General features: G+C 45.2%; 2 protein-coding genes across 2 annotated transcripts; both read left to right on the top strand.

Moving 5' to 3' along the window:
- Window positions 1-427: 427 nt before the first annotated feature.
- Window positions 428-11657, top strand: cfi (complement factor I). Its single transcript, XM_086024212.1, has 17 exons — window positions 428-732; window positions 2036-2100; window positions 2170-2323; window positions 3436-3499; window positions 3623-3788; window positions 4626-4828; window positions 6192-6293; window positions 6369-6479; window positions 7330-7359; window positions 7439-7459; window positions 7573-7709; window positions 7817-7920; window positions 8836-8940; window positions 9013-9191; window positions 10673-10774; window positions 10844-10992; window positions 11510-11657. The coding sequence occupies exons 1-17, from the start codon at window positions 682-684 to the stop codon at window positions 11576-11578; spliced, it is 1812 nt and encodes a 603-aa protein (XP_085880338.1). The 5' UTR covers window positions 428-681; the 3' UTR covers window positions 11579-11657.
- Window positions 11658-11814: 157 nt separating this feature from the next.
- On the top strand, window positions 11815-15556 carry LOC147151017 (dickkopf-related protein 2-like). The gene is made up of 4 exons (XM_086024216.1): window positions 11815-12735; window positions 12807-12963; window positions 13116-13253; window positions 13785-15556. Exons 1-4 carry the CDS (start codon window positions 12577-12579, stop codon window positions 14114-14116), a joined length of 786 nt encoding a protein of 261 aa, XP_085880342.1. The 5' UTR covers window positions 11815-12576; the 3' UTR covers window positions 14117-15556.
- Window positions 15557-15805: the final 249 nt, after the last annotated feature.

The following is a 15805-nucleotide window of genomic DNA, read 5'->3' on the forward strand; positions in this document are numbered from 1 at the left end:
AGTCCTCTATTATAGAACTTGATTTGCAAAGATGTTTTTTTTTTTGTTTGAAAGAGATTTTTTTTTTAAATACAAACACACACACAGCTTCCAGAGTTCACAACAACCTACCATATGTTTGTTTTTGTTTTTTTAAACTGTGCAGTTCTTAGAATAATATTCTGACTAGTCATTTACAAAAAAAGATACTTTTGTCATAGTTTTGATATATTTTAGAAATGTCTAGTTTATTTAGAAACCTTATATAATCGACTCATTGACCATTTAGGAAAAAAAAATGCCAAGGCCCAATATAATTTGGAACACCGCACACCGACACAAAGTTTGCCACTGACTCATTTGTTCTCACGTGACCTCCGACCCTTGCTTGTTTGCACTGTCAACTAACATGAGCAACACGACCAAAGCAAAGCAACAACAACACAACCAGCAAAGGCGGGCGCTCGCTCCACTCCGCCTGCCCGGCGTGACCGTGAAAGGTCCTGTCACTCGAAATTGTTCATATGCTGTGGGATGTCTGACTCACGTGTGCGTGGGCTATTTGATGTGTTGTTGGCCGGATCGATGCGGTTCGCCCTGTTCGACGAGGCGAGCTAATAATTGACGGACGGTGTGATCGGAGGCTTGTTTAGCTGCTGTGGATTTCGGGGGACCACAAGGAGCTTTGTCGTGTTGGTCAGGATGAAACTTTGTCTTCTCCTGCCGCTTCTCCTCATCGGCACCTCCAACTTGGTGAGTTCATCTTTTTCCTTCTCCGTGTCTGATATTCTTTGACTTGTTTGTTTTTCGTGCCCATTCGCATCTGCTGACAGCAATCTCAGAATGGTTTGACAATTAGTTTCTCAGGTTGTTCCCTTAGAGGACATGGTTATAAAGGAAGAAAAAGTCATGTTGACATTAGCATCCTCCACGTGACCGCAACTCTATTGAGAACCTCTGGCGCATACTTAAACATAACATATAGTACACCTCAAAACTGCCATCAATGGACTTGAAGTTTCAACCAATGACACAGTTAAGGTGATATGATTTAATCATAATGCACAGACTTTTTTTTTTTTTTTTGATGTCATGGTTGTGCTTATGTCTGCAGATTCTCGATCATCCAGGTAATGGTAATCGGCATAGGTCGAATCAAGGCAACAGATTTTCTCCAAACACAAACCAAGGCTCCTCTACCATCTTTGGACAGAAACGAAAAAGAGATTTACACCTTTTGTAACAACCCCATAGCTTAGCCGTTCACTCCACTAGCTTGATGCTAACATTGATTAGCATCTATGTTGCAGTGCTATAAATCAATTTAAGCAATGGATTGAACACAAACTGCAGCAACACAGGTATACGGGCAGCTTTATAGTCATATAGGGGTGACACAAGTCCTCAGGTAATTAGAGTACCTCCATTAAAAAAAAAAAAAAACGCTCAAGGACTTTTTTTTTCTGTACCCTTTTACTTGGTGTACATGGTTGGGAAAACTGTCAAGTCAGCCGCAGCGGCAATTGCTCATGTGACGCAGTGAGAAGGTCAGCGTCAAAATAAAATTGTACCAACTAATACATGGACACCAATGACGTGGTATACTTTTATTTTGAAGTTGTTCCTGCTAGCGCTTCGTAACCAAGCAAAAAAAAAAAAAAAAAACAGCCTTTTATCAACATACTCCATTATTCGATAAACTTTTGATTAGAACATCCGAATACCAAAATATTTAATAGCTGCAGTCATAAACATACGGTCATAGATTCTTTATCCTCTTCGATGCTTGATTAAAATGAATGCCGTACTGTTGAGCTTAGAGGAGTTGAGACCGCCCCGTGAACAATTTATTATTCTGTCTTCCGACTACCACAAAGTGTTTTTCATGGATCAAACGTGTTATAAATTTTTCCATTCAGCTCCTTTTTTAGAGAACACCAAGTACTGAAACGTTGAACAGTTGGCCATGTGCAGCGATTGGGTATCACTGCTTGAGCTGGCATGCGGTACATTATTCATGATGTTTGTTGTGATTCAAGTGACTGTGCCTCCGCAGGAGATCACCTCGGCGGCGACTGGTCCAGATGACTTTTTGGGTCCCGAGGAGTGTCTAGTCAGGAAGTAGGGTTGCGCTTTTGGGTGTCCGGCTGCCGCTGCTGACGTGCGCTCAAGAGTGACTTGTGCTTGCAGGCCCACGCGTGCCTCATGTGACCTGGTGTTTTGTGCCCCGTGGGAGCGATGCATCGAAGGACGTTGCTCCTGCAAGCCGCCGTATTTGTGTCCCACCGAGGACGTTACTCCTGTGTGTGGGCGGAATGGCCGCCTCTACCGCTCCTACTGCCAGGTAGCTCATGTTTGCAATATGGGGGATGGGGGGGGGGGGGGGGGGCTAACTTTTTTGGGTTCACGACCCCACCTCATAATCCTAACGCCAGTTCAACCTGTTTATCACGGGCCACCACTGATCAAAATCTGCGTTATAGACTGAAAAAAGTGTTGTGCATCATTTACTCCATTTTATTTCTTCAAGTGGTTGCACGAAATATAGTATATATACAATAAAAAAAATTATCTGGATCCAGATTGTTATTTTGTTCAACCGCCTGGCACAACATAATTGAGTAAATTCACCCATCATTTTTTTCAGTGTAGACAAACTGCGGTGACGTGAGTTGAGGAGCTTTATTTAGACAAAAGTAGTGCTTAGCCGGCATTTTGTGGCATCTTGGGGCCAAGGAACTACTGGATGTTGAAATGAATTGAGGTGCTTCATTTTGGTGAAAGCAGCTTTGCCACCATCTTGTACTGTTAATTCATAAATATTGCGAAATATATTACTATACATCACATATAATTATGAGAGATTTATTATAATCATCATTATCATCATGAAAACCTAGCGTGCTTGAGAAAAACAAGGGCAGATTTGGAATCTGCAAATTTTCAATGAAAAAATAGAGCTGCACAAAATGCAATTTGGGTGGTGAATATTGCGATATTGATATTATTGCGATATTTAACATGTATCTAAGGAGATGTCATTTTTATTATCTAATGAAAGAATTATTTTTTTCATGCCATTATGACATTTAGCTGTAAAAACCTTTTTCCAATCCATTTTCTAAAAAGTTCTTTAGCGTTGTAATGCTTCTAGCTACTGTTCTCCTATTGGATGCTGATTTAAGGGCGCATCTGATTGGTCAGATCAAAGAATACAATTCCATTTTTTAAAAAAAAATGTATTGCACCTCTTTGCGATAGGCACATAACATGGGGCATTATCGCCATGACGATATTTTTGCATTATATTATGCAGCCCCACTAGAAAAGTTTACTTGCATCTCTGATTTTTTTTTTTTTTTTTTTAAATGATTGAAAAATTGAAAATGACAAAAAAAAAAAAAATTATTGTAAATCATTTTATTGTCTGAAAAATGTCTTATTTGTGTATGACAGGCCATGGCCTTGTCGTGTCGCACCAGCAAGTCGGCCATGTCGCACTTTGACCAAGAGTGCTCAGGTTTGCTCTCCACGTTCTCTCGAGTCGCCGGCTTTCCCATGCATGGAAACACGACGTGCGTTTGTTGTGACCCCCCCCCCCCCCAACCAATCCAACCCCCCACCCCCCACCCCCTCCCTGCAGAAGAGCAGCCCAAGTTCCAGAGTTTCCTGGATTCCCACACGGGCGTGCTCAGCCTCTTCATCCCCAACCAAGCGAGTAGTGGCGGGGGCAAGCGCTTGCTAGTTTGTGGGGAGCGGTGGGACATGGCCGGCGCCAACGCGGCCTGCAAGGATCACGGCCACCCGCTGTGAGGGCAAACACACAAGATACTCAACGCCTCTCACACTTACACAACTGAAACACTCCACACACTACTGTAGAATTATTATTATTCACTTAAGTGTGTATACACGCAACACACACACAAAAGGAATGCTCTCATGCACGCTACTGGAAAAATTATTCACTCAGACATTATTGAAGCTCTCTCGCCCACTATGCTAAAATGCTGTGACACTCCTGTAACCGAAAATTTGTTACTCTCACATCACCGATGTGTCAGTGATGTGACACAACACTAAAATGTTCTTTCCCTCAATGGAGACATTCTCACACAGGCTACTGAAACGCTCTCACACATTACTAAAATGCTCTCACGCTCACTATTGAAACATGCTCACACGCCGCTGAAGCGTACAATCACACAACAGTCCTGAAACACTCTCACACTTTCATATCTAGAAAAACCCTCACACTTACTACCGAAACGCACTCACACACTACTTGATATATAATACTCACGCTCGCTCACACAATACTCCTGAAACACTCTCACATGCGTACACCTAAAACACTCTCACATTCAAGACTTTAGAATTGTTTGCTCACACATTACGGAAACTCTCTCACGCCCCGCTGAATTGCTTTTCCAGACCACTGAAACGCTCTCACACTGTGCTTAAATGCTCTCACACCCGCGACTGAAAACGCATTTATTTGCATAATGCTCTGACAGGCAACTGAAAAATTATTCAAGCGCGTCAGTGAAACTCTCTCGCATTTATTACTGCAACACATTGGTGTAAGACGGTGATGCTGCCACCTGGCTAGCAAGCTAACGGCGCATTGTTGGCGTGTCCTGCAGTGGCGCCGCGTCTACTGGCTCTCTCGCATACACACCCCCGATTCGAGATCACGCCTTCCCGGAGTTTCCTGACCGCTGCGTCAGCGTTCGCTGCCAGGGCTTCGAGACATCGCTATCCGAGTGCGTCATCCACGACAGCGTCCGGGTTGGCGACGGCAAGGTTGCCACGGTGACCTGCTACGACCAGACCAACGCGCCCCAAGGTAGGAGGCTCGTCACCTCACACACTACTGAGGTGATCTCATAAACACTCTCTACCGAAATGGTCTAATGCGAAATGCTCTCTCGAACAGCTACTGAAATGCTCTCACACAAACTCCTATCACACACGCATACAAACTACTGTACTTCTCTCATATTCACGCTCCTGAAATGTGAGCACTCACTACAGAGACGCTCAGACATAAAATTCCACACACTACTGGAACGCTCTCACACACACACACACACTACTCAAATGCTCTCCCACATACTCCCGAAAGGCTGTCACACACACACAACTCAAATGCTCTTATATACACACGACTGAACAGCCCTGACAACCGACTGGAACATGCTCACACACTACTGCTATGTGAAAACGCACCACTGAAAAATAAGTTGCTCATACACACTACTGAAACGCTCTCATACGTACCACAGAAAAATTATTCGCTCACACGTCTTAAACACTCTTGCACTCGCCAGTGAAATATGTTTTACCCACACACTACTGAAACACAAACGCTCACTCAGTGCTCTGACATGCTCTCTTAAAACGGAAACTCGCACTCACTACAGAAATGCTCTCACCTGCACAATACTAAAATGCTCTGACATAGACTACTGAAACATTTTTACAACTGAAAAGCTCACAGACACTACTGAAAAGTTGTCTTAGTGCTGCCTAAGAGAGCTACGAGTGTTTTGTGTGAGAGTGTTTCATTAGCGTGTGTAAATGTATCATTTTTCAACGGTGTCGTGAGAGCACTTCAGTAGTGTGTGCGAGTGTTAGAGGAGGACACATGAAAGTGGTTCAGTAGTGTATGTGAGAGTTAGAGAAAGTCATTCTGTAGTCTGAGTGTGAAAGTGTTTTTCAGTAATGTGAGAGCGTTTCAGTTGTGCGTGTGTGTGAGCGCTTTTTAGTATTTTATGTCAATGTTTTTGTTTTGTGTGTAATGATTTTTCAGTAAGTGTGTATGAGATCATTTTAGTTGGAGGTGAGAGAGCGTTTTTTCCCCCCTGTGCTATATATGAACAAGCTTTTCAGTAGTGAAGTGTGAATGAAGAATTTTTCAGGCGCCTGAGAGGGTTTCAGTAGTATTTGTGAGAGCGAATCATTTTTTTTGTTAATGTGAGAGAGCATTTCAGTTGGGAGTGTTTCACCTGCATTTGAGAGCTTTTCAGTACTGTGTGTGTGTGAGTGTGTGTGCGGGAAAGTGTTTCAATAGGCTGTGTGATTGAATAACGGTATGTCCCTGAAACCCTCTCATGCGAAAATGTGCGAGCCCTCTCAACACACACACACACACACACACACACATATATGTACGCACGCATCCTGTTGACCTGCTGATTTTCTACTAGAGTGCGGCTTTGTGTGCGCCAACGGGAAGTGCGTGTCTGCCAACCAGACGTGCGACGGCGTCGACGACTGCGGCGACCGCAGTGACGAGATGTGCTGCAAACGTAAATATGCGCGCGCACACGCGCACAAACGGTTTGCGCCCTCACCGTGATTGTGTCCGACCCCCCCCCGGCCAGGCTGCAGAAATGGCGCCTTCCGCTGCGACACGGGCGTGTGCGTGCAGGCCGACGCGCTGGCCGACGGACAGATGGACTGTTTGGCGGGAGGCGACGAGGCGGTGACGCGCAGTGAGACACGCACGCACCCTCACAGAACAGTTGACAATTTACATCCTGTTTGGGTCAAATTTGACGTTTTTTGATATTTGGAATGCCAGAAAAAAAAAACCTGTTTCTTTTATGTCTGAAACATTGTTGAAGGATAATACATTTTGCAATGGACATGTTTGACATGCATCTACCTCCACGTAATTCACCCGCTTCACATCATTCCAATGTCAACATATTTTAAAAAATTCACACCTTGCAAGCTATTCTCATATCCTCAATCCCAAAATTCAGTTTTCCCCAAATTCAACATTTTCAACCAAAAGTTCCATTCCCAATTGGAGATTCAACCTAATAGATTCACATTGTTTCCATTTGAAATTCAAAACATTCATCAGCTCATTCAATTCACCTTGGGAACAATCTTCAACTTGCCAAAAATTCGCACCGACCAAAAATTCAACATTTTCAGCTCTAAAATTCCCACCAAAAAAAAATCCCTATTCATTCTCAATCAGACATTCGACAAACCCGATTCGCATTATCGCTCCCGTTTCAAAATAACTAACGACCGTCAATATGCCCAAAATTTCCACATCCGACAAAATATTCCCCATTAATTCCCATACCGCATCAATTAATATCATTCCACGTTCAACATCATTCCACATGCGACCATAGTTTTTCATTCGGCCTTTCAGCTTTCACAAGCAATTTCACCGGAAATTGTGAAACGTCAAGTCATGACGATTTCCCTGGCCCGCGTCAAAACTGACGTGGTTGCACAGTATGTGTCCGTGAAAAAATGAGCATTAAAGAAAAAGCAGAATAAAAGAATAGCATAAAGTGATCAACTTTTAATGTCGCACAGAGCCGGCCAGGGTGGAGTTTAACAGCACAGGTAGGCACTCGGGAAGGATCGTGCTAAAAGCTTCCGCCGCGTTGACCGCTCATTGCATCATTCCAACTCCTGCTTGCAGAGTACGTGTCTCCTAGGAAAGGTTGGTAACCTTGACGGGCACGTGACATTTACATTGGGGGGGGGGGGGGGACAAATTGATCCCCTGCTCAATGTGCAACTTTGCTCACGGCATTTTTATGTGGGCTTATGTAGAAACACATGCCACCCGTATACATCTGGAGTCCAAGTTGGAGTGCGGCGTTCCCAATGTGACCGCCGCTTACGACGACACCGTGAAGGACCGAGTCAGCCGGTTCAAGAGGGTCGTCGGCGGCATTGCGGCCAACCGGGTGAGTTTGCCTTTTCCGGAGCGTCGCCGTTGGGTCGGAAAGTCGCGGCTCACGCGCGAGTCGCCGCCGCTGCCGCCTCCCCCGCCCCCGACCCCGCCCCCGCACAGACGCAGATCCAGTGGCAGGTGGGCCTGGAAGAAAACGGCAAGATCAACTGCGGGGGGACTTACATCGGAGGCTGCTGGATCGTCACGGCAGCGCACTGCGTTAGGTGCGACTCTGCGGAATCATTTGATATTCCTGATATCCACGTTAAAGCAGCGCTGGGCAAGAATTCGACCTTAATAAAAAAAAAAAGTTCACAGCTCTTTTGATGAAACATTGACTTACAAGTAGTCGAATGGGACTTTTGTCATGCCCTGAGGGGGTCTGCATCGTTTTTAGTGGAACAAAGCAACTTTGAGGAAGATGGGAGCCACCCTGGCACACAAAAAAAAATACAAATGTCCTGAATTGCTTTACGCCATACCCACTTCCTCCTTTCGCTATAAGGACGGAAGTCGATTCCAACGTCTACGCGCTGTTACTGGTGTCATGGCAGAAGCCCCAAAACGAACAAAAAAAACAAAGGTATTGTTTGAACAAAATTAGATTCATTACCTCATCGCTATTCATCTTTCACACAGCCACTGGGAATAGAAATGCAATTCAGTCCAACTTGCAGGCCAGCGAGAGCTCCGGATTTCACAACACTACATGCTGCTTTAAAGCAACACAATGTCATATGTCAGTTTTTCTTGATTGTGGCGGCGCCATGTGGACAAAAGCGGTAGTGTTTTGACAAAAATCAACCACATTTCCCATGTGTCGTGAAATCCTGAGCCGTCCTTATAGCGAAAAGAGGAAGTGAGTATGCCGGAAAGCAATTCAGGACATTTGTATTTTTTTTTTTGTGTGCCAGGGTTGATCCCATCCTCCTCAAAGTTGCTTTGTGCCACTAAAAACGATACAGACCCCCTCAGGACATGACGTCCCATTCGACTACTGTACTTGTAAGTCAATCTTTCATCAAAAGAGTTGTGAAAACATTTTATTAAGGTCGATTTCTCGCCCAGTACTGCTTTAAGGTCCACGTCCTAGTACGATCTTTGCAACGCAAACCAACAGGCTTTGTCTGTCTTTCAAGACCCAACCCATCGGCCTTCCGGGTGAAGTTTTCCATTTGGAAGAAGTCAACGCCTCAGGACACCACCGACATCATTCCCGTGGGCGACATCATCATCCACCCCAGGTCGCGCTCACTTCCCCGCCGCCTGTCTAGCGCGGCTTTGTTAGCATTGCTAGCACTGATGTCGTCCCGCAGGTACAACGTCAGCACGTACGAGAACGACATCGCCCTGGTGCGCCTCAAAGACCTCCCGGAGGAGCCCGGCAAGTGTATGGTGGACAACCCCGCGGTGAAGGCCGCTTGCGTCCCCTGGTCCACGCAGATCTTCAACGCCAACCACACGTGCAGCATCTCGGGCTGGGGCCGCACGTCAGGTGTGTGTACGCCTACGAATCTGCTAAAAGTAGGAGTGTTTAATCAACCGATGCACTTAAAGCGGAAGTCAACCCAAACATACTTTTTTTCAAGAATATGTTCCCAGCAAGCCCGCTAGTTGAAACACAGCATTCTGAATAATTTTGAGTTTGTGGAATATAAATTAAGCAGCAAAATGCACTCGTTTTTAGCCATCTTTGGGCGCAGACATTCTGTATAAACAATATGTTCTATGCAAGACCACTAGTTGAAACAGGGCATTATGATAAATATTGCGTTTGTGGAATAAGAGTTAATTTATTTATTTTTAGCCATCTCTGGGGGCGGCCATTTTGTCTTCTGTCGACTGAAAATGACATCACACCTGCTCACAGCGACCAATCACGGCTCAGATTCAGAAAAAAGGTCAGCCGTGATTGGTCGCTGTGAGCAGTTGTGATGTCATTTTCAGTCAACAGAAGACAAAATGGCCGTTTCAACTAGTGGGCCTGCTGGGAACATATTCTTGAAAAAAATACGTTTGGGTTGACTTCCGCTTTAAGTAAAAAAAATAAAAATAATAATAATTACAGACACGAAAGCTGCTAGCAAGATTTGAACGGCACTTCACTCTTCCTTCCTCCGACTCCTCGTCAGCTAAGCCAGCTACGTTGCTAGCATGATGACTTAATATTGCCAAAAATGAAATGTTACCGGTTTGATGATGTTTTTTTTTTTTTCGACTGTACAGCCAATTAAAACATAAGAGAGGCAATGGACTTACCTGATGCAGTGAAAAATAACCAGTAGGTACCAGCAATACGCTACAGAAATCGAGAAAACGGCTTCGATTGTTGAGAGCAGCATAGCACGCACACACTAGTTATGACTTTTCAGCCCCCTCGCCCCCACAATGGCACTGTGTCATATATTGACATAATTCATTAACATAAAACCATTTTTGTGATAGTTTCTCCTGCAATGCACACTGTGCTACTCATTCTGGTGCGCGTACCTTGGCCACCAGGGAGTAAGACAGTCATACTTGAGACCGAACTTCTTTTCCAGCTTCTCAGTGCGGCAGGGTTATTAGTTGTTCTTAGAAGAGGATAAAGAATATATGCCTGTGAATATCGTTATGCTGTCCATAGCTGTTGCTGCAAAGTCTATGTTCAGGTATCAGTTGCTTAAAGGGTCACAGCTAACCTAGATGCTAATTGTTAGCTTGTGTGCCCCTTGGTGTTTCCCATTGGATGCTAACGGAGACTGTGTGGTTGTTTCAAATAACCGATGTGTAATTCTCTTTGTTTTATGTTTACCTTCAGCTGAGGGTGGCAAAAAAAAACTGTTTGAAGCCTTTTTTTTTAAGAATATGTTCTAATTATGTCTACCAAACACCCGCTTGTTGTGTACAAATACCTGACAAACCCAGTACAGTAGCCAAGTATTTGTACTTGGTTACTTATCATCACTGTTGACATGCCGTCCGTTGCTCTTCCAGAGGGAAAAGCCTCGCAGGTTCTCCTGTGGGCCAAAGTGTCCCTCATCCACGACTGCCAGCGTTTCTACAAAGACCGCTTCAAACCCGGGATGATGTGCGCCGGTCAGTGTGTCATTTGGTCGCAGCAGCGCACGTGTGTCCACGTTGAAACATGTTTGTGTGCGTGCGAAGGTGACCTGGACGGAAACGTCGACTCGTGCCAGGGGGACAGCGGCGGCCCTCTGGTGTGCGAAGACCGCCTGGGCGTGTCTTACCTGTGGGGCATCGTCAGCTGGGGCGATCAGTGCGGCCAGCCGGGGTTGCCGGGCGTTTATACTCAGGTGAGAGAAATTAGGCCAACTGATTTTTGTGTGTGTGTGTGTGCGCTGACGATCATTTATAATTGGTAGCCCGACTGTTGACTGTTGAGCGGGGAGGAAAAATCACCATTACACACTAGGGCTTGACCGATATGGATTTTTTTTTTATGCCAATTCCAATATTTGGCTGATAACAGATTAATCGGCCCATTATTTAAAAAAATATAGAATACATAAATGAATTACAAGCAGAACATTTGACTGTTTTACAATACTTTGTCCTTGTTTAGTATTTGTTTAATTTTTCAAGAGAGACAAAAAATAGGCCGATTTTTGGGGGGGGGTCGGTCTTTTTGCAAGGCTTGGGGAAAGAGCTAATATTGATTAGATTGATAATCGCTCAGAATAATCTGTCAGAGATATGCGGTAATATTTTTTTTTTGGGGCGGGGGGGCTGACTTTGATCTGAATCACTCAAATTAGGCCCATTTATCGACATACGGTACGGTGATAGTCCTTGACGTTTGGTTGTCTGCAGGTGGCGCACTACTTTGAGTGGATCCGCCTCCACACGGGCTGGCCCGCAGTCACCAAGTTCAACTCGTGATCATCATCATCATTGTCATCTCTTATTGTTTGGGTGTGCCATGAAGGTCATTGTCATTAAATGCACAACTTGAAAGATGCGAGAGAGAACCTTTGACGTTGATACTGAATGATTGGACGCATGGCCGCGTGCACACAATTCCAAACGCGCACACCACACACACACATGCAGGGCTATAATAGTTTTGGAATGTTCATTATAGTTATTTGTTTTTTGTTTTGACTTATTTAAAAAAAATGTCAGTTTTAATTCGTTTTTAGACTCTGTTTGTCTGTTTTGTTTATTACATTTAAAATAAACTCCAAAAGCTTGTATGAAATTTATTGACATAGACGAAAACGAAGGACATTTTGGCTAGAAATATAGTAAACGTAAGATTTAGTTTTAGTTTTTTTTTTTTTTTTAAAGCACGCTTTATTTCTTTTCATTAATGAAAATGTTTTTTCGATTTTAGTTTTTAATTTTAATTAACATAAACGTGTCGAGTACACACACTCAAACACGATGCGACCTCCAGGTGTCACTATTGCTAGCCGCTAAGCTATTGTCGGGTTATAAGACATATCAATGTGTTGTGTCGACCAGTGCATTGTTTATTGCATATCCCGATTGCGTGTGTGTGTGTGTGTGTGTGTGTGTGTGTGCCTGCGTGTAATTAATGTTTGAGTCCTCCGTGTTACGACTTTTATTTTGAAAACAGCACGCCTGCAAGCCCTCTTATTTTGAAACCGCTCCTCACAGCGATAAATGTCGCCAAACAAGGAAATTAGTTTAAAGACACGTATCTCTACCAACAAATAACTACCCATCCTCCCCACCCCGTATCGGTTTGGGGTGGGGGAGGTTTGGGGGTATCGGTGTACGTGCAAGGGCGGGGTCACGAACGCGTTGCCTATAAAGTACACGCACACGCGTGATCCGCACAGTTGAGGAAAAGTAGCGGGAGAGTCGTGGGGTTTTGGGCTTTTTTTTTTTTTTTTTTTTTTTTGGGAGGGGGCATGTTTCGCAACGTGCACGCGATGCTGTGCGCGCTCTCCCTGGCGATTCTGGCGTGCGCGTGCGGCAGGGAGGCGCGTGTCCGACTCAACTCCATCCGGACGGTGGTCGTGCACAAGGGGCCCGCGGCTTCGTTCAACGGCAGCGCGTGGGAGCTGACGGTGAGTGTTTGCCGGCTGCGCGTGGCCGCCAGCGGTTGGCTGAGCACTAACGTGCGTGCGCGTGCTCGTAGCTCCGGCAGTGCATCAGCGACCTGGAGTGCAGCGAGGGGAGCTACTGCCACGCCCCCTACAGAAGCCCCGCCCGCTCTGGCTGCCGCACCTGCAGGAGGAGGAAGAAGCGTTGCCATCGAGATGGGATGTGTTGCCCCGGTAACCTCTGCAGCAACAGTAAGACCCGTCTGTGTAGCGTTACTATCCCACTTGAGTTGCAGGCAGGACAATATGATGTGTGTAGAAGGCCTTAAATAATTATAAAGCAAATAACTTAAACACATGGAGCAGTAGTTGCAAGGTGTGCCAGTTAAACGATGTCTTGTCAGGTGTGTGCCTTCCCGCCGGAGATACGATGGCGTCGCAGCAGATCGCCCAGCACCACGACTGGGGGAGCGCTGTTGCCCCCCCCAGGGCAAGATGGAGCAAGAGGGACAAGATGGAGGTCACAGGAGCATCCGGTAAAGGTAAATGTCCAATCACATTAAAGAGTTAATCAATCCAAACATAATTTTTTGACGAATATGTTCTATGCTAGCCCACTGGTTGAAACAAGACATTCTGATAAATAATTTGTGGAATTAAGGTTAATGCACCCGTTTTTAGCCATCTCTGGGGGCGGCCATTTTGTCACTTCTGTCGACTGAAAATGACATCACAACTGCTCAGGGCTGGAGTAACGACCAATCATAGCTCAGCTTCAGGAAACAGATGAGCCGTGATTGGTCGTTACCTGATCCCTGAGCAGTTGTGATGTCATTTTCAATCGACAGAAAATGGCCGCCCCCAGAGATGGCTAAAAATGGGTGGATTAACTCCTATTCCACAAACGCAATATTTATCAGAATGCCTTGTTTCAACTAGTGGGCCTGCATTGAACGTATTCTTGAAAAAAATGTTCGGGTTGACTTCCACTTTAAACAGGAAGTGGTCAAAAGGCTCACTAAGCTTAAACAGGAAGTGGTCAAAAGTCTCACTAAGCGTTCTGGTGTCGCCAGGCCAAGTCGGCGACCCGTGTCTCACCGCCGTCGACTGCTCGGACGAGCTGTGCTGCGCTCGCCACTTCTGGACACGCATCTGCAAACCAGTCTTACGGGAGGGCCAAGCGTGTTCGCCCCAGCGCAGGAAGCGGCGGCAGGGCGGCCTGGAGCTCTTCCAGCGCTGTCCCTGCAGCCAAGGACTCGCCTGCCGAACGTCGCCCGGAGCCAGGGTCGCCGTTCCGCCCTCGTCGTCCCTCCTGGCGGCGGCAAAGTCCAAGTTTGCGGCCCACTCCCGTCACGCCAGCCCTCACGCGGCCAAGATGAGACTGCACGAGTGTCGGAGCAAGTGACGCTCACGCAGGCGGGCTTGAGTGGGTGAGCGGGTTCACTTAGAAAAATCCCTGCCACGTTGGTGACCCCTGGGCGGCCAGTGTGACGCAACACCTAAGTGAGGTACGGCCGTGCATGCGTGTCAACCTTTACCATACCATCAGCCAGGCTTTCATGAGATCAAACGCACCCGTATCCGGAACACTGCTCGTCACACTCATTATGAAGCGGGAACAAATTTAAGTGTAAAGCAACATTTTGCTCAGCTTCGTTTACTAGATGATCCCATTTTCTTTGCCGTGGATTTGCTTTTGTGTACTCACGTCTCACATAATCTACTCCTATCACACGCACCGATTCGCTAGGTAACATTCAATCCGTGAGATCAATCGTCACGGATTGGCGACACCATTTTGCGGATTTCGATCCATGGCTCATTGAAATCGGATCTAAAAAGCACCATGGCAGAAATATTCCTTATTTTTTCACAATTCTGAATTGATTTTTACTGAGGTATGTTCCCGCTTGAATTATGAACGTGTGTGAAAGATTGGCTGGATTTCATGAAACCGTGACTGCGGACGGTATGATGAACAATCACTTGTCGGCCATTTTTTGCTTGCTGTGAGTCCAAGGAATTCAAAGTAACTTTTGATTGACTGTGACTGTAAGAATTGAATGTTCTTAAAACCGATTGTTTAAGAGTTTGTATTCAGATCAATTTTACATATAAAACTTAAGGCAGAGTATCAAAGGGATCTGCGAATACTCCATCCATGTGAAAATGCCAGAAAAATCGCAGATATCAAAATTTTTTCCCCTAGGTAAGGGGGTAGCCACCAGGTGACACCCTGTTGCTCGGCCCCTGTTCTAATTGACCCCCAAACTTTTGAACGATAGTGAATACAGTATAAGTAGGCGGCACAGAGCAAACTGCACGAGTTTCGGAGGAGGTGACGCTACGCTCGAACAGATGGAGTTGGGCGGGGGGCGCCCAGTTTCGCAATGCTAATGAACTTTCTGTCGAGCCGGATTCACGCGCGGCCAGTTTGCTCAGGTCACCGATCTTGTCTGCTTACGCTGTACGTGGCCAATACACTACTGTTCAAAAGTTTAGGGGTCACTTAGAATTGTCCTTATTTCTTAAATAAAGTCTCTGTTTTTTTTCCTGATAACATTCAATTATTCAGAAATACAGTCTAGAACATCCTTAAAAAAAAAAAAGAGGGCATTTGTTAGCGACCCCCAAACTTGTAACTCCCACTGCGACCTTGAGCAGAGAGCTCAAGTTATTGCTAATGCTAACGTATGTTGGGGAACACCGCCAAGTCTGGATGTGTGACGATGATGATGATGATTACGATGATAATGAGAGTTTGGCTACATTAGCGAGCTAGCTAGCTTGCGATCATGAGCAGATTTGATGTTCACAATAAACATGATCAAATTTAAAAGTCTAACTCACATTCTCTTGCTTTCACATGTGCCCTGCAATTGACTAACGAGTCATTTATGTGTACACACACACACATATAAATATATATATATATATATATATATATATATATATATATATATATATATATATATATATATACACACACACACACACAACTCTCAAGTGTAGCTGTCATTTCTCACACAGTTTTTTTGAAGGACCATCAAAGAAAAACATACCACCAATGGTTTTGTTGTCAAATGTCAGCAAT

The sequence above is a fragment of the Filicampus tigris genome, chromosome 2, assembly GCF_054856515.1.
Source record: "Filicampus tigris isolate MCC_2025a chromosome 2, RoL_Ftig_1.0, whole genome shotgun sequence".
Classification (NCBI taxonomy): domain Eukaryota; kingdom Metazoa; phylum Chordata; class Actinopteri; order Syngnathiformes; family Syngnathidae; genus Filicampus; species Filicampus tigris.